The sequence below is a fragment of the Misgurnus anguillicaudatus genome, chromosome 2, assembly GCF_027580225.2.
Source record: "Misgurnus anguillicaudatus chromosome 2, ASM2758022v2, whole genome shotgun sequence".
In the NCBI taxonomy this organism is placed as follows: Eukaryota; Metazoa; Chordata; class Actinopteri; order Cypriniformes; family Cobitidae; genus Misgurnus; species Misgurnus anguillicaudatus.
The window spans coordinates 12,110,419-12,128,443 of record NC_073338.2 but is presented as its reverse complement, the minus strand read 5'-3'; the positions used below and the strand labels follow the sequence as shown (position 1 = coordinate 12,128,443).

At 36.9% G+C, this 18,025-nt stretch overlaps 1 protein-coding gene across 1 annotated transcript; it reads left to right on the top strand.

Moving 5' to 3' along the window:
* The first annotated feature begins 4,600 nt into the window (after positions 1-4,600).
* Positions 4,601-15,460, top strand: LOC129441716 (uncharacterized). The gene is made up of 7 exons (XM_073858038.1): positions 4,601-4,706; positions 4,797-5,090; positions 11,203-11,239; positions 11,389-11,495; positions 12,715-12,767; positions 12,988-13,071; positions 15,061-15,460. Exons 1-7 carry the CDS (start codon positions 4,601-4,603, stop codon positions 15,112-15,114), a joined length of 735 nt encoding a protein of 244 aa, XP_073714139.1. The 3' UTR covers positions 15,115-15,460.
* The last annotated feature ends 2,565 nt before the right edge of the window (positions 15,461-18,025 follow it).

Here is an 18,025-nt window from a genome sequence, read left to right as displayed (position 1 = left end):
TCATTTTTCAGTTAGTGCGGTCCGTGTTCACATATTATTTTTTTACTGCACTCGAAATGCTGCACCGTACACCACGTGACAACGGTTAGCGCTGTCATTGGTCTCTGACAGCTCTTACCGTCTCATGACCACCCCCACGTTTCCACGACAACCAGCCTGACAGGGAGAGCGCAGCTATCAAGATGTGGAGATAAACAATGCACGTCTTTGCGAAGTTTCTTTGCTTTAACGCGAAATTGCGCAGCTGTTCTATTAAAGCCTTTCTCACGGAGCCGTTTGCTAAAAAGCCCATAATGTCACTATTTGTGTGTGGAGGACAGCTATGCATTTATAAAATCATCAGCTCAAACGTAAAGGAGACAGAGAATCTCTGCAACGGACCAGGATTGGCTTGTTTGTTGTTAACCCACAATATAACACCGGCTCACGTCACGACGAAAGCCCAGTGGCTCAAACATGTGGAGAACTTCCTGTATTTGGTTCGGCCCGAGGTCCAGCAGTGTTCACACCACAGGTGGGTCGCACCAGAGTTCGGCGACAGCCGCTCCGAGACCACCTGTTTAGAGCGGTCTCGGAGCGGCCGTTTAGTGCGCACCCGAGTGCGGCTGTTGTGTTCACACTGACCCAAACGAACCGTACTCGGAGCGACACGTCATTTGGGCCGACCTAAACAGTGTATATGTGAAAACACCCTAAGTTCATTACAAGTGCATCGTTAAGTTTCCAAGAAAAGTGCAGTTGTATTGAAACAAAAATAACTTGCTCTGTAGCAAACCTAATTGCTGATTGGTCGAAACTAAAAGGTTGAAAACTAAAAACCTGACAATTGGTCAGCTCAAATTATCAAAAGTGAAAGACACAGAATTAGTAGCTGATGCTATGGAAAACACAGAGTCTGGTTTTTAAAAGGTGTTAAAAAACAGGAAATCTGTGCGTGGCAAGCTTGCAATGAAACTATAAGAATAGGAGTTGTGGTTTTGGAGAGGCAGTTCAGCTGTCATTTTTCTTTGATGATCATCAGGCTGAGCCAGTATTGTGTTTATGCTGTCTAGATACAATTCTTTAATAAAATGAATTATTTTACATATCTCTCTACTGCATCCATTATTCCATGTGGAAAATCCACGACACTTCTATTATCAGGTACTGTTGTTTCAAAGAAAACTATAAGCAATGCACTGAACCACCATGGCATCCATGCATGCTCACCACGCAAGACTCCATTGCTGAACAAAAAGCATGTTGAGGGCTCAAGTTGCTTGAATGGCCCAGTCAATCACCTGACCTAAATCCCACAGAAAATCTATGGAGAGAACTGAAGATCAAAGTTCATAAAAGAGGCCCCAGGGACCTTCAATATTTAAAAACCATTTGTGTGGAAGAATGGGCCAGAATCACTCCTGAGCAATAAAGATGACTGGTCTCTCCATACAAGAGGCGTCTAGAAGCTGTAACCACCAACAAAGGCTTTTCTACAAAGTATTAAATAAAGTGTGTTCAATATTGTTCTTATTCCTTGTGTCATTTCACTTTATTTAAATGTTCTGATTTCTTTGTATGAATTCAATATTTGACTTGATGACTACATCTGGTGGAAATTTTGTGTCAATAGCCCACTTAGAAATCCCCTTACTGATAAAAAATACTGATGTGTCAAATATTTTATTTTACATTTGAACATGGGACCCATTCCTTGTGTGAGTTTTTGGAGAGTTTCTGCTTGGATTTCTTTGCAGGATGTCAGAATAGCCTCCCAGAGCTGCTTTTTTGATGCAAACTGCCTCCCACCCTAACAGATCTTATGCTTGAGGATGCTCCAAAGGTTCTCAATAGGGTCAAGGTCAGGGGATGATGGTGACCACACCATGAGTTTATCTCCTTTTATGCCCACACTGTCAAAAAAAAGGATAATGTCCTGGCAGAAAATTACCAGTACTTTCTTTATGTTTACAGACATTTCCTTTCATTCAAAAACTGAAAATTCTGTAGATTTACAGTACATTGTCCGCCTTTAGCGACACTTCAATCTGCCTTTGAAACGCAACAATGGTGACAATCAACAACAAAGCTTCATACCGCAATGCATGCTTGGTACCAGGATTGTAGAAAACTATTTCTTAACATTTACTGTCACCATTGTTGAGATTTGTATCCAAAGTGTCAATGTCTCTGAAGCAAAAACCACAACTGACACATTAAAGCAATCTTATTTAACACAGTGTGTTTATGTGTCAGCATAGAGTGTCACTTTTATATATTTTAGTTCTTTATTCTTATTTTATCATTTTATGTTTAAATGAGAGGCAACATAACATAAAAATAATCAAACTAAGATTTTTCTCCTCCATCAAGCAATGAACAAGTTGTCTTAATAAAACACTGTTGCAAGTGCTAAAAGAGCAGAGTTAGTTCAGTAAAGGTCAAGGGACAACTAAACTAAAGGGAACACTAATCACCATAATGGAGACTTCAATTGAATCCAAAACAATGCAAACTGGAGATTTAATGTGATGAATTTTGTGGTAAATATCCATTTGACTTACACGTCACGTCAGAAAGAAGATTTGTCTACTAAACAACATGTGTGGATGCTGGAATAGTTAAACACTTGTATCTTGATCTCACAGCAGTTATTTAGAAGTTAAACAACATCCATGTTTAGGAAATAACTTTGCAAGCAAGTTTTTTATTTTTTTATTTTAGGTTTCAAACAGAGCTGGTGATAGAGAAGCAAAAGTGAAAGATTGCAGCAGGGGTTATTGCACCCATAATGCAACATGTTATAAAAAAACAGGTAAAATGCCTGTTAAACATAAATACAGAAAATTCCTTTATATTTATACAGTACTTTGTCCGTTTTTAACGGACATTTTTTACAGTGCATAGCAGCCAATGACACAGATGTATTCTTTGCAGAATGAGATGGTGCATTAAGTTTATTTTGCTATGGAAAGCGTACGGTTCCTCTTTTTGTAACATGGAAGGAAGTGGTCAGTCAAAATATATATACTTTGCTGAGGTCATTTTCACACCTTCATGGACCCTAAAGGGACCTATCAATTTTCTACCCATGCATGATTCCGGTCCAAAACATGACTCCGCCTCCTTGCTGACTTCGCAGCCTTGTTGGGACACGGTGGTCATCCACCAAACAACCACTACTCCATCCATTTGGACCATCCGGGGTTGCACGGCACTCATCAGTAAACAAGACTGTTTGAAAATGAGTCTTCATGTATGTCTGGGCCAACTGCAACCGTTTCTGCTTGTGAGGATTGGTTAGGGGAGGCCAATAGTAGGTTTCTACACCTTGACGTTCGCGGGAGTCCAGAGGCACCAGCGGCTTCAAATATCTGTTTGCTGCTTTGCAATGCAATTTCAGCTGCTGCTCTCTTAATACAATGAATTTGGCTGACAGAAACCTTCCTCATTCTGCCATTATCTGCACAAACCTGTCTGTACTCCGAATCAACCACAATTTCCTTCACAGTACGATGATCACGCTTAAGTTTTTGTGAAATATCTAATGTTTTCATAGCTTGTCAAAGGCATTCCATAATGCTTTCCGGCACTAGAGAAATCATTTTTCTTTCCCATATCCCAAGTAATGTGTAGAAGATTCACATAACTGTTGCCCTTAATATTCTGTCTACGATGACTTATAACAAATGTTGTGATCTGACCAAAAGTCACATGATCAGTGCATTATGACAGCTTACTAACCACTGCCTGTTACACAAAGTCGAAAGTGACAAAAGTAAAGAGACGGCGAAAAGAGCAGAGAGAAAACATTGTCATCTTGATAAAAGATTATGGGTGTCATGAAGATTATTTTAATTTTTCTTTGGCTCTTAAAAGGCAAGTAAAGTCTTGTTTTCATTTCATTCATTTGTATTTGTAAGACTTTTTTACTACATACTGTAAAACCTATAGTATGAACATGAATGTTAAAGAGATAGTTCACCACAAAATATAAATTGTGTCATCATGTACTGTATGCCTTTAAAGGGATAGTTTACACACCCTCATGTTGTTTAAAACCTGTATGCGTTTCTTTATTCTGTTGAACACAAAATAAGATATTTTAATCAAAGATGGTAAGCAGACAGTTGCCGGTACCATTTCACTTTCAGTATTTGTTTTTCCTGCTATGGAACTCAATGGGCACCATGTGTGGTTACCATTGTTTTTTTTTGAATATCTTGTTAAACAGAATTTAAAAAAACTCATACAGGTTTTAAACAACATGAGGGTGTGTAAACTATCCCTTTAAAGGCATACAGTACACAAATTATCATCCTGTCAATTGCAATGGCAAAAAATATGTTAAAATATATTAAGAATATATTATGTTTAGGTGAAGTCATAATAGTTATTCTTTTCTTATATAGGTGATGAGTGTATGACGGTAACTGTTCAGATTGGTGGTAATGTTACTATTCCATGTCATTATGAAAGTAAATACACCCAACACAAGAAATACTGGTGCTATCATTCATCAGGATGGTACAGTTCATGTTCTCCACTGGCATATGCAAATGAGACCAATGGAGATGTGTCAGTAATTGATCATCCTGATCAGAGTTTATTTACTGTCACTATGAGAGACCTGCAGCATAAAAACACTGGAACTTACTGGTGTGCTGTGGAAATTGAAGGAGTTACCTTTGATGTGACAGAGCAGCTTTATATCACAATCCAATCATGTATGAGATTTATTTCTACACTTCATCATCAGATTGCTCTTGTTTCTGAAAAATGTGAATGACAAATATGATCTGTCTGTGTGATCACAGCTCCTGATCTCTCTGTGATGTCCAGCAGTGTAATTGTAGATGAAGGTGGTAATATCAGTGTACAGTGTCTCTACAGCACTAAATATAAGAATAAACACAAACAGTGGTGCAGATATAAAGACAAGAGATGTTACACAGTGCGAAGATCTGACACATCCCAGTATTCAGTTAAGATCAGTGATGATAGGAGTAAATCTTTGACTGTGGTGATGTCTGGACTGATGAAGAGTGATTCTGGCTGGTATTACTGTTCAGTAGGAGATCTACAGGCTCCTGTTCAACTCACAGTCAATGGTAAAACTCATTCAGTTATCAACTTTTCCTGCTATAAAGAAAAAAATATTTAAAAAATTGTCTTTATTATATCTGTGTTTAGTAGCTAAAGTCTCTGTAGAAGATCTTTATGTTCCTGTTGAATTTACTGTTACAATTGGCTTGTTAAGTCTTGACTTAAAGCTATTTTCGGGTCTATTTTCCTCCTTGCTTCACATGAAACTACCACCTCAACAGTGTTTATGAGCACTATTTATTCATGACACACATTTAAGCTATTTTATACAATTATGGTTTATACTACATTCTCCAAGCTCATGGCATCCCAGACACAAACACTTCATAAAAGATTCATTACTTTCTGTCCATTTCAGTATGTAGATAAAGGTTAGGATTGCGATTGTTCTTTAGTTTTCCACAGCACTGTGAGTTTGTACTATTATAGTATAGTGTTTGCTTAAGTAATCTGATGAAGCCATTAGACAGGGAAGTTGTGGTTTGTTAAAAGCTCTGTTTTTAACATTTTATGACACGTACACGTTTTGTCCAACAAGTTAATCTTTACATATGAAAACAACTTTATGATTTTTGAAGTATAAATGCATTAAAAATTACATTTAAAAATTCTTAAAAGTTGTGTTTATCTCTATGAAGATGATCTTTTTGGACAAAACGTGCCTCTTCCTCATGCTTTTAGTTTAGTTATTTATTAAAGTCTTTCATAAAAAGCTGTTTGGACTGAGTTCTGTATGGAAGTAAATCTGTGCCATTGGATTTTGATTTCTAATTTTTAACACTGAATTTTATTTTGCATCTAAATCAGACTTTGAATTTTAAAAGCCATTGAATTTCTAGCAATGTTTTTTTTTTTGTTAAATGTCTAAAAAAATTCATTGTAAAAAAATTCAATATCTCAAAAGATTCAGTGTAAAAAATTCAATGTCTCAAAAAATTCAGTGCAAAATAATTCAACGTCTCAAAAAATTCAGTGTAAAAAATATTCAAAGTCAACATCCGGGGAAGCAAGGAGAAGCAATCTTTCCCTGTATCAAATCATTCAACATCCAGCCAATCATTTACACTCCACTGGTCACGTGACGACGAAACGGGAAAGCAGTGAAGTTCAGGCAAAGATTTATTTGGATTATACTTATACGTTTTTGTTATGTGGGCTAATTTGTTCACTCACATATTTCTATATCAACCATAAACGGTTGTTACCTATGTTTCCTGATAAGTTTAATATGATTTAAATAAAAGAGCTAACAATTTCCTAAATTTCCTGTTCATGTCTCCATCTAGTGCGTAAGAAGTGAAGTAATGTAATTTACAAACACATTTAGGTTAAGTAACTTACTTTGCGTAAAACCAACACTGAACAAATGTATTTGGTTGGTGTTGTTGTGGTTTGTGCGTGTTTGGCCTAGGGTGTGTTGAATGAGATAGCTGCCGACTGACCAGAAAGAAGCGCAGCATTGGTGTGTCGCCATGGAAACTCGGGCATTGAAACGATCCATTGAATTATTAAATTATACTATTAAAAGAAATTCCAAAACATTTTCCCGCAATCTTTTTAACACTTTAGGGTCAGTAAAATGTTCTATGATTTGTTGTTAATAATCTGTTCAATGATTGGTTAAAGCCTTCGCGACTGCCGCTCACGAAAAAATAAAGGGCGTATTCCAATAGAAAATTATCATCCCTATGCCCTATTCCCTTCGAAGATCAGAACACACTTGATGTATAAACTCTAGAGAAAGTTGCACAATTGTCTCATAGTGTGGTCAATTCAAATGCACTTGGCGAATACAGCAATGAAATACGCACATCAGTTTCTCTTTTTTTGGATCGACTGTGTGACATCCCCTTCCTGAAGTGCCCTTCAAGGGCGCTAAAACACCATTTGGAATTCACCCCGCTTTCCGCATGAATTTGACTGCTGCGTCCCATCTCAAAGGCCGGTAAAACAGCTGGAGTACTAATAAAAACATCAGTAAATTAATAGGTTTCAGCAATTCTTCTGAAGAAATGTTACCATATCTTTCTCTGGCAGAAAATAAGCTGCCTTCAAAGCAAATGTAATTGCGGATTCAGGCGCTTCTGATCTCATTTTCCAAATTGTTCTTTTAGGTCATAATGTAAAAATAACACGGAGAATTGCGTTCTTACATAGATGTGTTGTTTTTTTATTATTAGGGAAATGCAGGTAAGGATTTTTTCACCTTCTGAACTAAACAAACCGCATATTTTATAGGAAATAGCCTATATTTGGCAAAGACGTTCATCTAGATTACTTTTGCTTTTAAAGTCAGATTATTAATTATTTCCATTTCTTGAATTAGAACAGTTTTTTAAATGTTTCTTTATTATTATTATTATGAACGAAAAACTTAAAACCAATAAAATAGTACAACAATGACAAACTCGCTAAACAGCTTGTTTATTAATAAAACAAATTCGACGGATGGTATCTGCGTTCTAACACAAATAGATGAAAGACAAATTTTCCATTACAACGAATGCTTAGTATATTGTTTATTATCATTTTTTATTAAAACAGAACAACAACAAATTACTAAAATGACTCGCTTATAATAAGGAGAAGGTTTAACAAAAACGAATAAATGGAAAACATTTTACCTGCCTTATTACATAAATACATCTAAAGATCCTTAGATTTATTTAAAAAAAGCAAACCAATCATTTGTTTAATCAATATAAAACTACAACAATATAAACCATGGACAAACTCGCAAAAGTTAGGGAAAGAAATGCAACTTGAATCCTATGTATTCTATAAATTCATATTTGTGAAGCAATGCTAGCTAAGCTTGAAAGTATCTTGAAATAACTCGATATACAAAAGCATTTTAACACTGCTTGTATTTTTAAGTTATTCAGGGATATGTTTAATATGTTCCAACTATTCCTGTAGAGATTAATATTTAGTAGCAGAATTTAATGGATTGTTTTAATGTTTGAGTTTCCATGGCGACATATCAAGGGTCATTACGTGAATGTTGAGCTGGTCAGTCGGCAGTTTCTATCTCATTTAACACATTTTAGGTTAAACACGTACAAACCATAATAACATTAACCCAGTGGTGTGTTTACCATTTTGGGGGCCCTATGCAAATTCCAAGAACCAAGGCCCCCCATGCCCCAGCATTGCCCAAGGTTTTTCAATTGAATTGCACAACAATAATATTCAGTGTATAGAATTAAGTGAGATATATATAAACCGGGTTTATTTTGTTTTACACTGCTTAAAATAACAATAAATTGTTACAGTTTGGCATGACAAAAATTCTTGGTTTAAAAAGAATGTTTCGTGCCCCTCTCAGATATTTCTTTTGCTTGCAAATGTCTTATAGGATGTATTTAAAACAATGTAATTAATACTGCAACTTCAGTTGCGACATCTTACTAAAAAAAGTAAATGAGGAAAAAGAGGAAGCATTAGATTATTATTCAGACTGATCTAACAAACTGAACTAACAAACACCAGCAAAGCACATTGTAAGTTGGTTATTGCTTGAATTTATGGATGGGAATCACATAACTCTTATGTTCATATTGTAAAAACAAACTTACTGTGAGATACAACAAGCAAATAGACTAAACATACACTAAAGAGGAGATTTTAATGACAATGATGAGATACAGAATATGATTTATGTATTTTAGACATTATTTAAACCTCTGCGTGGTGTCTTTATCATGTTTATACCTGTACAAGTGTGGAACAAAAGATGCGTGTCACAGATCAAACCAAACCACCAATCACAAGTGTGAAGCCCAAAGTCTTTAAAGTAAACTTGACCATCGAGTGAATGTTGTGCAGTTACGAGAGCACAGAGAGAGTCGAGCGAGCGCTGATTCCAGCACTTGTGTGGCTGCTTTTGTGCGCACTGTGCAGATGTGCGCTGTCCCGTAGAGTTCGCTCATCTGCGCGCTCGCGAGGATGCTTGTCCACGCGCGAATAGTGTTCTGCGCGCTCGTATCTCTCGCTCGCGAGTGGTTTTTGTGCGCGCGACTTTTGGGTCTGATTAAACGCCATAGCCGCGCATATAATTGGTTCGCGCAGCGCAGATCACTCGAGTGGCGCAGTTTTGTCCTTCTTTTGATGAGTTCGGCTTCCCATACTATATGTGCCCTCGCGAGGATGCGCGCATATATTATTCTGCGTGCATACTTGCACATCTCTCGCTCGCGCGTGCTTTATCCGTGCCTTAGATTTGGGTCTAAATAAACATAACATACTTTCACACACCTTGTGGCCAGTAGGGGGCCCCCCCAAGCCCGCGAGGCCCTATGCAATTGCGTGGTTTGCGTGGTGGGTAAACACGCCACTGCATTAACCAAATACATTTGTTCAGTGTTGGTTTTATGCAAAGTAAGTTACTTATAGATGGGTTGCACGGCGACGCCATTAACTGGTTGCGCGCGCAACTGAGAGGCAGAAAGAAGAGAAGTGCATTGTGTTGTAGGCTTGTAGCAGTGTCTGTAAGTCAAAATGCCAACGATTTGTTGCGTGGAAAATAGTACCAACAGAGTCAGTGCTTGGTGCCTGATGTTAACATACAAGTAGATGTGAGTATTATTACGTTACTAGCCTAACATTATAATTCATACATGTATTACAGTAACACTGCAAAAATAAAGACAGAAAAACAGATCCAACTAAAATCAAGTCTTATTTATATACAAACAATAAAGAACGCTTCAATAATTAAGGTTGCAGTAGCGGATCAGCTCACCAAGCGGGCTTCCTGCCTCCTGGTTGCGCGCCCACCCTGTAATGTTTGTAAACCTGCAATGCGTTTATACCTAAATGTGTTTGTAAATTACATTACTATTACATTACTTCACTTCTTACGCACTAGACTAGAGGGAGACATGAACAGGAAATTTATGAAATTTTAGCTCTTATTTATATCATATTAAACTTAACAAGAAACATAGGTAACAACAGTTTATGGTTAATAGAAATATGAGTGAACAAAGTAGGCTACAGAAACAGAACAAAAACGTATAAGTTCAGACAGAGCCTAAAGGCCGTTATTAAGGCAGACTAAAACAGTGGAGTCGGGATGGTCATCCTAACGTTTCACATGGATTTTGTTGTTGATAAAAAGCATGTGGGTGAAAGTCAAATTCAGGTAAAGTCCGCGGTGCGGACGTTGCAGATAAACAAAGATAAAACCTTTAAAGCTAAAAATATAAAGCTTAAAATGTGAATCACGGTTGTTAGGGTTGCTAGTTATTCTCTGCTGTTTGCTTCTCAGTAGAACTGTACAATACGGAAGTGCGGTTACCGTGACAACCCTAAATCATATGGTTAAAGCCAGTTGTAGCCATTTGTGATTGACAGCTATTCATCCAGCGCGTCTCCCCGCACGGGATCGATCACACATCCAGATACAGAAGCCACTTCGATGTTGATAAATGTAAACAAGCTGTGTTCTGATATACTGATGATACGATCTGCCAGATGTGAAAAATGCGAGATTTCGTATGTTGTATGCAAATGAACCCTTTGCCTGGACTTCACCGCCTTCCTGTTTCGGCGTCGCGTGACCAGTGGAGCGTGGATGATTGGCTGGATGTTGAATGATTTGATGCAGGGATCGATTTCTTCTCCTTGGTTCCCTGTATGTTGACTCTGTGTATAGTTGCACTGAATTTTTTTAGACGTTGAATTTTTTTACACTGAATCTTTTGAGACATTGAATTTTTTACACTGAATTTTTTTAGACGTTGAATTTTTTTACACTGAATTTTTTTAAAACATTGAAAAAATGTCATAGGTAAAAGGACAGTGCTAGAAATTCGATGGCTTTTGGGGTTCGGGGTCTGATTTGGATGCAAAATGAAATTTAGTGTTAAAAATTCGATGTAAAAAAATTCAGTGCTAAGAATTAGAATTCAAAATCCAATGGCACAGTTTTAGTTCTATAGTTCTGTCATCCCCACACATGACACTTTTGTTAGACACAGAGCTTATGGTCTATGGGAAAAAAGTGAATGGGAAAGAAAGAGTGTCACGCTAACTTCTGGGGTTGGCCTACAAAAATACATCATCCCTGCAGCACTCTATTAGTAACTTTTTGTCTGCATTTCTGTTTCACAGCAGTGACTACATACAACAACTCAGCGACAAGAGACATGTTAGTCTATTATAAACATTTCATATACTGTCTTTCTGTCTGTCTCCTATCCTATCTTGTAGTTTAATAAACACATGTTTATTTTATCTCAGTATGCTTAGTAAAGTATGAATTATGGTAACATGAAGCATTGTTATTTATTATGACAGACATGTCATAATGTATAATGATCTGAAGATGTGGCCTCTACTCATTGTTCTGCTTCTGCTGCTGATTCTGGTTACTGTGACATCTGTAATACTGAGAAACAAACACAGTCAGTATTACATTACATTTATATTACAATAATGTGACTACAGTGCATTCAATGTACACTTTATATCAGTATTTGTGTTCGCTGGAGTTGATTTTTTAAAGTGCCCATATTATGAAAAACTCACTTTTTCTGGATTTTTGGATGTTCTTTTGTCTCTGGTGCTTTCACACGCATACAAACTTGAAAAAAATCCATCCATGCTGTTTTGAGTGAGATAAAGGTTTCTGAATGTCCTCTGCCTTGAGTCTCAGATTTCGCGGATTCAAAATCAGCTCCGTTGTGACGACACTAGCCTTGTCGTCACATTCCATTTGAATATTTTCCGCCCACCACCCCACTACCCAGGTCTCCAACCACCAGGTAGCTACAGAGCAGTCACTTCGGTGATATCCTCCATAATGTTGTCGTTGTTGATATCCTATATTGTTATCATGTCTCATGGAAATAAAATAAAAATGTCTTTTGTTTACATGCATACACGTTCGTTCTTATTATTATTTATCCTTAAGTTAGCATATAAAATGCAGTTTCCACACCACGAAATAAAACTTAATTATAACTTAATTACAAATATAAAATAATTTTAGCAATTAGCATGGTGTCCACAAGCAGTATACATCCCCCGCCTGGTCTAGATTTCTGTAATTTCCGAAAATGCGTTAGAAAATGTTTTATAAACGGGAATAAGTTAGTGTCGTCCAGGGTGAAACGAGTGTATTGTTGAGACTGCTACATCACAATTTACACTCAAAGCCAATCATTATGCGTAATCAGTTTCTTCTCCTGGAGTGTACTTATTAGTGATACTTTTTTGCTTGATTTGTCTGTTGGCATAATAATACATAAACCGTTAATCATGATACACAGTTTATGGTCTGTCCTGCTTGTGCGATACTACATGACGTGAGTAGTGGCGCGTGGCCAAAGGAGCAGCAGCTCATAAATATGTAATGACCGCCTCAAAACGGCACAATCTGAAAGACACTGAAATAGAGGCTACTAGAGATGAGTAAGATTCTTTTCTTACAAGCTATTTTGAGCAAACAACTTCTGAAACATGTTTTATGGAACTCATACACCTATATAACTTGTGGAAAAGCAGTCATAAAATGGGCACTTTAATGATTTCTAGTTTATTCTGTGATTCCTATGTTTCAAGAGTTTAATGTTTAATTATAAGACTAACAAAGCAATGAAATATGTTACCTTTCACAAACAGGGAGAAAGAAGAATCACGTCTCAAAAGAGAAAACAGACAAAGTCAGTGATAAAGTGAGTATTTATTTCTGTTTACATTTGTTTACTTAGCAGATGTTTTAATCCAAAGTGATTTCAGTTTTGAGGAATGTAACACAAGAGATTCATCCTATATGAAGACAATCACATCAAAAGTGATGCATAGTTACACAAGTGGAAAAGTTTTATGCGTGACAGTAAAAGTGTATTAATGACTTAAAGTGAAAGACTGAAACAGATGTGTGTTTACTTACAGGATGGCTCAGTTAATTTATCCTCAGTAAATCCTGAATGTGATGTGACGTACAGTTCTGTCATTCAACTTCCCAAGACTGAAGGAGTAAGTAAATTCATAATAACAAACAAGGACACAATGAATCTCTGATCTCAGTACAGTGCTTTAGTTTATGTTACAGTAACATTTGTGTTATTGTCAGTATGACTCTATATAAGTGATCTCCAATATGGTGCCCGCACAGGGTCTGTGAGTTGCCTGCCAAAGCACATTCTATTAAAGTGCCAAACAGATCCAATATCGAAAATGACCTGTACTGTAGTGTGTCATGTAGCTGTCCATCCATGTAAAGATGTTCAAAGTAGCTAAACCAAAACGTGCATAATAAATAAAGTTATTGGCTTTTACAGTTTTTTACGGACGCTAGGGCACATTTCTCAATATATAGGTCACTTTTGCAAAACTCTTCACACAGTGAGCACAACAGAAGTCTATGTGGGCCCAAGCACAAGTATTACTCTCTATGCTTAGCTGAGACCCAAGCTACAACAGCAGGCCCCTGTGTATGTATGACGCTACGCAAAACAGCTTGCGTAGTGACGTGGCCGAAATGCTCGCCAAGCGTAGCCGCGCCCGTCTGTTGTTTTGAAAGCTGGACCCGGAACCGACCCGGACCCATCTATTATTTAAAAGCTGGACCCGGATCCGACGCGGACCTGTCTATTATTTAAAATCTGGACCCGAACCTGTCCGGGAAGACACAGACCGGACCATCAAATATTCTCTAGCTAAATGTTATTAATAAGTCAATAAACAAGTAGCGAAAATTTAAATTTTTGTCTTACCCATAGAAGTTAGTCTTCTCCCTCCTTGTACCTGACTGTGTGATGCACAATCCTTATTTCCAAGAAAGTTCCATCCATGTTATTCCTCTTTTGACGATTGAAATGTTTAATGCTTATTCTAGCTTTAAAAGTCCACTTTACAGTCATGGTGATTAATAACCCAGTTTTACATTTGTTGTGTATCAGGTCAACTTCCTTAATAATGTTTGCCCATTTGGATTATAATAACGATTGCTCGTTCAGTGCCATTGCTGCTTTTGCTAGCTTTACTTCTTTGCTATCATCTTTGTGCTGTTTGAGCAGAGTCGCGAAAACTTTAGATATAACAGCAAGACGGTCAATTTATAATATTATTTTAAAAATTAGAGAAGTCAGTGCGAAATGCGCGGTACGGTGGAATAGGTCCCGCCTTCTAAATAAAAGAGCCAATTGTCAAAGGTGAAGTCATTGCGTCTCACTGCAGAAGCTCCTGATTGGTAGCCAGAGAAACATTACAAGAGCACATGCGCGTTAGCTGCCTGGTTGAGGCAACCAAATATAAACTTTTTAACGCAATTTTAGCGTCATAGAAAAAATTGTATGCGACAGTTCATCTAAGTTTTTGTTTCTTTTTTTTTTTAAATATTTTATTTAAATGTGGGTGTGTGTTCTCCGAGTCCGATCGACTCTGGTAGTACCCACAATGTTAAACAGACCTGGGACCCAAAGTAATAAATTAAGACCCGACCCGGCTGATCATTTAAAATATAAACCCGAACCCGTACGGGTCCCGGGTCGGGTCTTCCGTGTAGAGCTCTAAATCAAAGCATGTTGCACTATTGTTAGACTGTGCGGAGTTGACCAATCAGAGCAGAGTAGGCTACCGAAGGTGGAGTTAAGGCAGACTGAATCTTTAAACAACTTTGCATGAATTGTTTGAGGAAATGGAGAAAATTACAGTGTTTTTTTTTACCTTGCATGCATTTAAACCTCCTTTACAATATTAGGGAGCTTAGAAGTTGGACCTGACTGGCACTTTAATAGCTTTAATTTGAATATTTATTTATTACATAGTTTTATATTAGCTTGTTCCTTTTATGTATGTTAACATTTGTAAGCAATAATAAAACATCAACAAGTAAAATAAATAAGTAAAACAAAAAAGTTGTGAGTAGACTATATAGTGAGTAGACTGTTTTATCCATTGTGGTAGCCCATTCTCACGACAAGGTTGGAGACCCCTGCTCTATATGATGTATTGTATTTTCAGTGTGGACCAGCTGACGTAGAGGACAATGTGATCTACAGCTCTGTACACATATAGGTGAGATGTTACTGTTGTGTTAATCACAATAGACCAACAATGTTGTACACACTGTAAATACTGGAAAGATAATTTCTCATTTTATCAAACAGGTGTTTGGTATGAATTAAATACCTGAAGAAAAATTAACACAGATACAAGAGCATGGAAAACAGAACCACAGATAAAGTTGTTTTAAAAAGATGACATTATGAAATGATTTTATTATTTGACTGCCTCAAGATTTACTGTACAATACAGTCTAAATTTTGTTTATTTGTTTTGCATGTGCAAAAAAGTGTGTGCCTTAATGTTTCATAATTGAATATACTGTGATTATATTTAATAAATATGCATTCAATGTGTTTAATAAATATTATTTAAAAATAAGCATGCTGTTGTTTGTAAATAATGGCAGGTTGTGATGTGTTTTGTCATGCACGGTGTACACAGGTTAGATCCAAATGCAGGTTTATTGTGAGAAATCCACAACAGGAAAGGGTCAACAACCAGGTAAATAATCACGGCAAAGACGATCCAAATCAGTATCCAAATCCAGGCATAGGTCAGGGCAGGCAGAAAACAATCATAAATTGTATAGACCCCTTCACAGTTCACGTCACAGGCGGTTCCCAATTCGCATGTCGGGGTCAGAAAAGTCATTACAGCAGATTGAGTTGATTTGACCATATTATTTGGTATCGTCAAAAATGCCTACTTGCGTCGTGGGCTTTGAGAATCGCACCAGGTGTGCAGTTAAGTTTTTTGGGATTCCTGCAGAATCTCAAAAACAAAAAATACAACATCTGTGGCTGCAAGCAATTAACGTGCAGACTGGGACAATGCAACAATCAAAGAGGCTTGTGTTTGTAGTGCTCACTTTCCTCAAGGTAAGTCATCATTTTTCAGCCCTGTTAGATTAAACTAGAAAGCCTAAATGGTATGAACAGTTTGATCCCATGCTGCGCGCGCACCCGATAGTCCTTCAATGTTTACAACCTTGATGGGGTCTATAGTGATGTTACGTTTGACACCGAAGCTTCGATGCTTGCTTCAGACTCGAAAAGTTCTTGCAATGAACCACTGCTTCGGAGCTTGTATCGTTACGTCACTAGTCACGTGAAATACGACGTCTGAAGCAAACACACTGGTTCATTTCTCTAGTGAACCACACGACTGCTTTGATAGCCCAATCCGGCGTTGACAGGTTTGAAACTGGCGGCTTTATTTTCCACACAAGTGAAGCCAAACCATAGAAAAGCTTTCTAAACAATTTTTGTGTACTCCAGCATCATCTGTTTCATGTGAGAGAATATTCTCCAAAGCTGGTGAATTTGTTAAAAAAAAGAAAGAAATCGCCCACATCACCAAATGTATAGCCTATTAGGCTATATTATAAATTATTAAAAAATATAAAATTATATTATAATTAATATAGAATTATATTTCTGAATAAAACCACATCATTTAATGAATACCCTCCACATTGTCCAAGCCTCTGCCACATTATAAATACATTTTTAAATACATAAATGTCCAGTTATAGTAAGTTGTAGAGTGCTGTATTCTACGGCTAAATATTCACACACAAACACATCTCATGTTCAATGTTTTATTGAGGGTTTGAAACATGAACACAGTGTCAAAGCTCTGACAGCCCAAATGGGGCGGGTACATTAACCTACTCGCATTGTCAGTTTGTAGCATTACATTTACTTCACCAGCAGATGGTGGTGTGCATTTTCTGTTTGAATGAAGCTTCGAGTAATGAACCATTTTCGACACAATTGTATCGGAAAGCAATAATGCTTCGAAACGCTTCATTTGGCCATCACTAGGGGTCTATACAGGCAACGGTCAAAAACAACGCAAGATATGGAACAGAATGACTGGTAGACAGAGTAAAGCTTAGTAATGCAAACAGCGTAAACAAGACTTAGAAAAGTGTTTGCATGTGAGCATGGTTAAATAGTCCAAATAATTTGTAAACAGGCAACAGGTGTGATGCTGATCAGGCTAGTGCAAGTGATGATGGGTAATGGAGTCCTGAGGCAGATATGTAGATGAAACCTCTGAAGGCCAGCAGAGGGAGCCATGATAGCAATCATCACATGTTTACTTTTAAGTGTAAAAGTGAAATTTCAAAAGAAACCTCAAAAGAAAAAACTTGCTTCTGAATATGCTTTAGCAATCAGCATCATGTAATATTCACATCTATTCCCGAAAGGTGCATTAAGGAAATAAATCAAATTCATTATAACTTTATTTGGAACAATAAACAACATATTCGAAAGAGTGATATGGTATGTTACAGAAGAAGGAGGGATGAATGTAATTGATTTTGGGGCAATGAATGGAGTTATTAAATTAAGATGGTTACAATCATTTGTAAAAGATGAAAAATCTTTATGGTTTAGTCTTCCTTTTCATCTTTTCCAAAGGGTAGGGGGGATTTCTTTTCTATTAAGATGTGATTTTGAACAATTCAAACTGCCTTTTAAGTTATCTGATTTTCATATGCAGGTGTTACTATACTGGAAAACGCTGTACAAACATAATTTCACTCCACACAAGGCTATAATTTGGAATAACAGATGTATTTTACAAAGGAAATCTTTATTTTATAAAGACTGGATGGAAAAAGGAGTTTGGGTTGTTATACATTTAATGGATGAAGGTGGTAATATGTTGAGTTATGATAATTTTAAGACCAAGTTTAATTTGGAATGTTCATATAGACAATAGTCTGTAGTTATCAAAGCTATTCCTATGAGAAATCTAATCAAAGGTATATTACAATATTCTTCTGTAATACCCACACCTCTGGAATTGTTTGTTGACAAATATAATTATTTAGATGAAAACTGTAATAACAAGGTTTTGAGATCACTTATTACAAAAGAATATTTTCCAGCAAACAGATCCAATAAGG

Coding starts and splice junctions, on each gene's coding strand:
- LOC129441716 (XM_073858038.1), top strand. CDS start 4,601: ATGAGAGACCTGCAGCATAAAAACACTGGAACTTACTGGTGTGCTGTG. Junction 11,240..11,388: donor AACTCAGCGACAAGAGACAT/GTTAGTCTATTA, acceptor TTATTATGACAG/ACATGTCATAATGTATAATG. Junction 11,496..12,714: donor AATACTGAGAAACAAACACA/GTCAGTATTACA, acceptor TTTCACAAACAG/GGAGAAAGAAGAATCACGTC.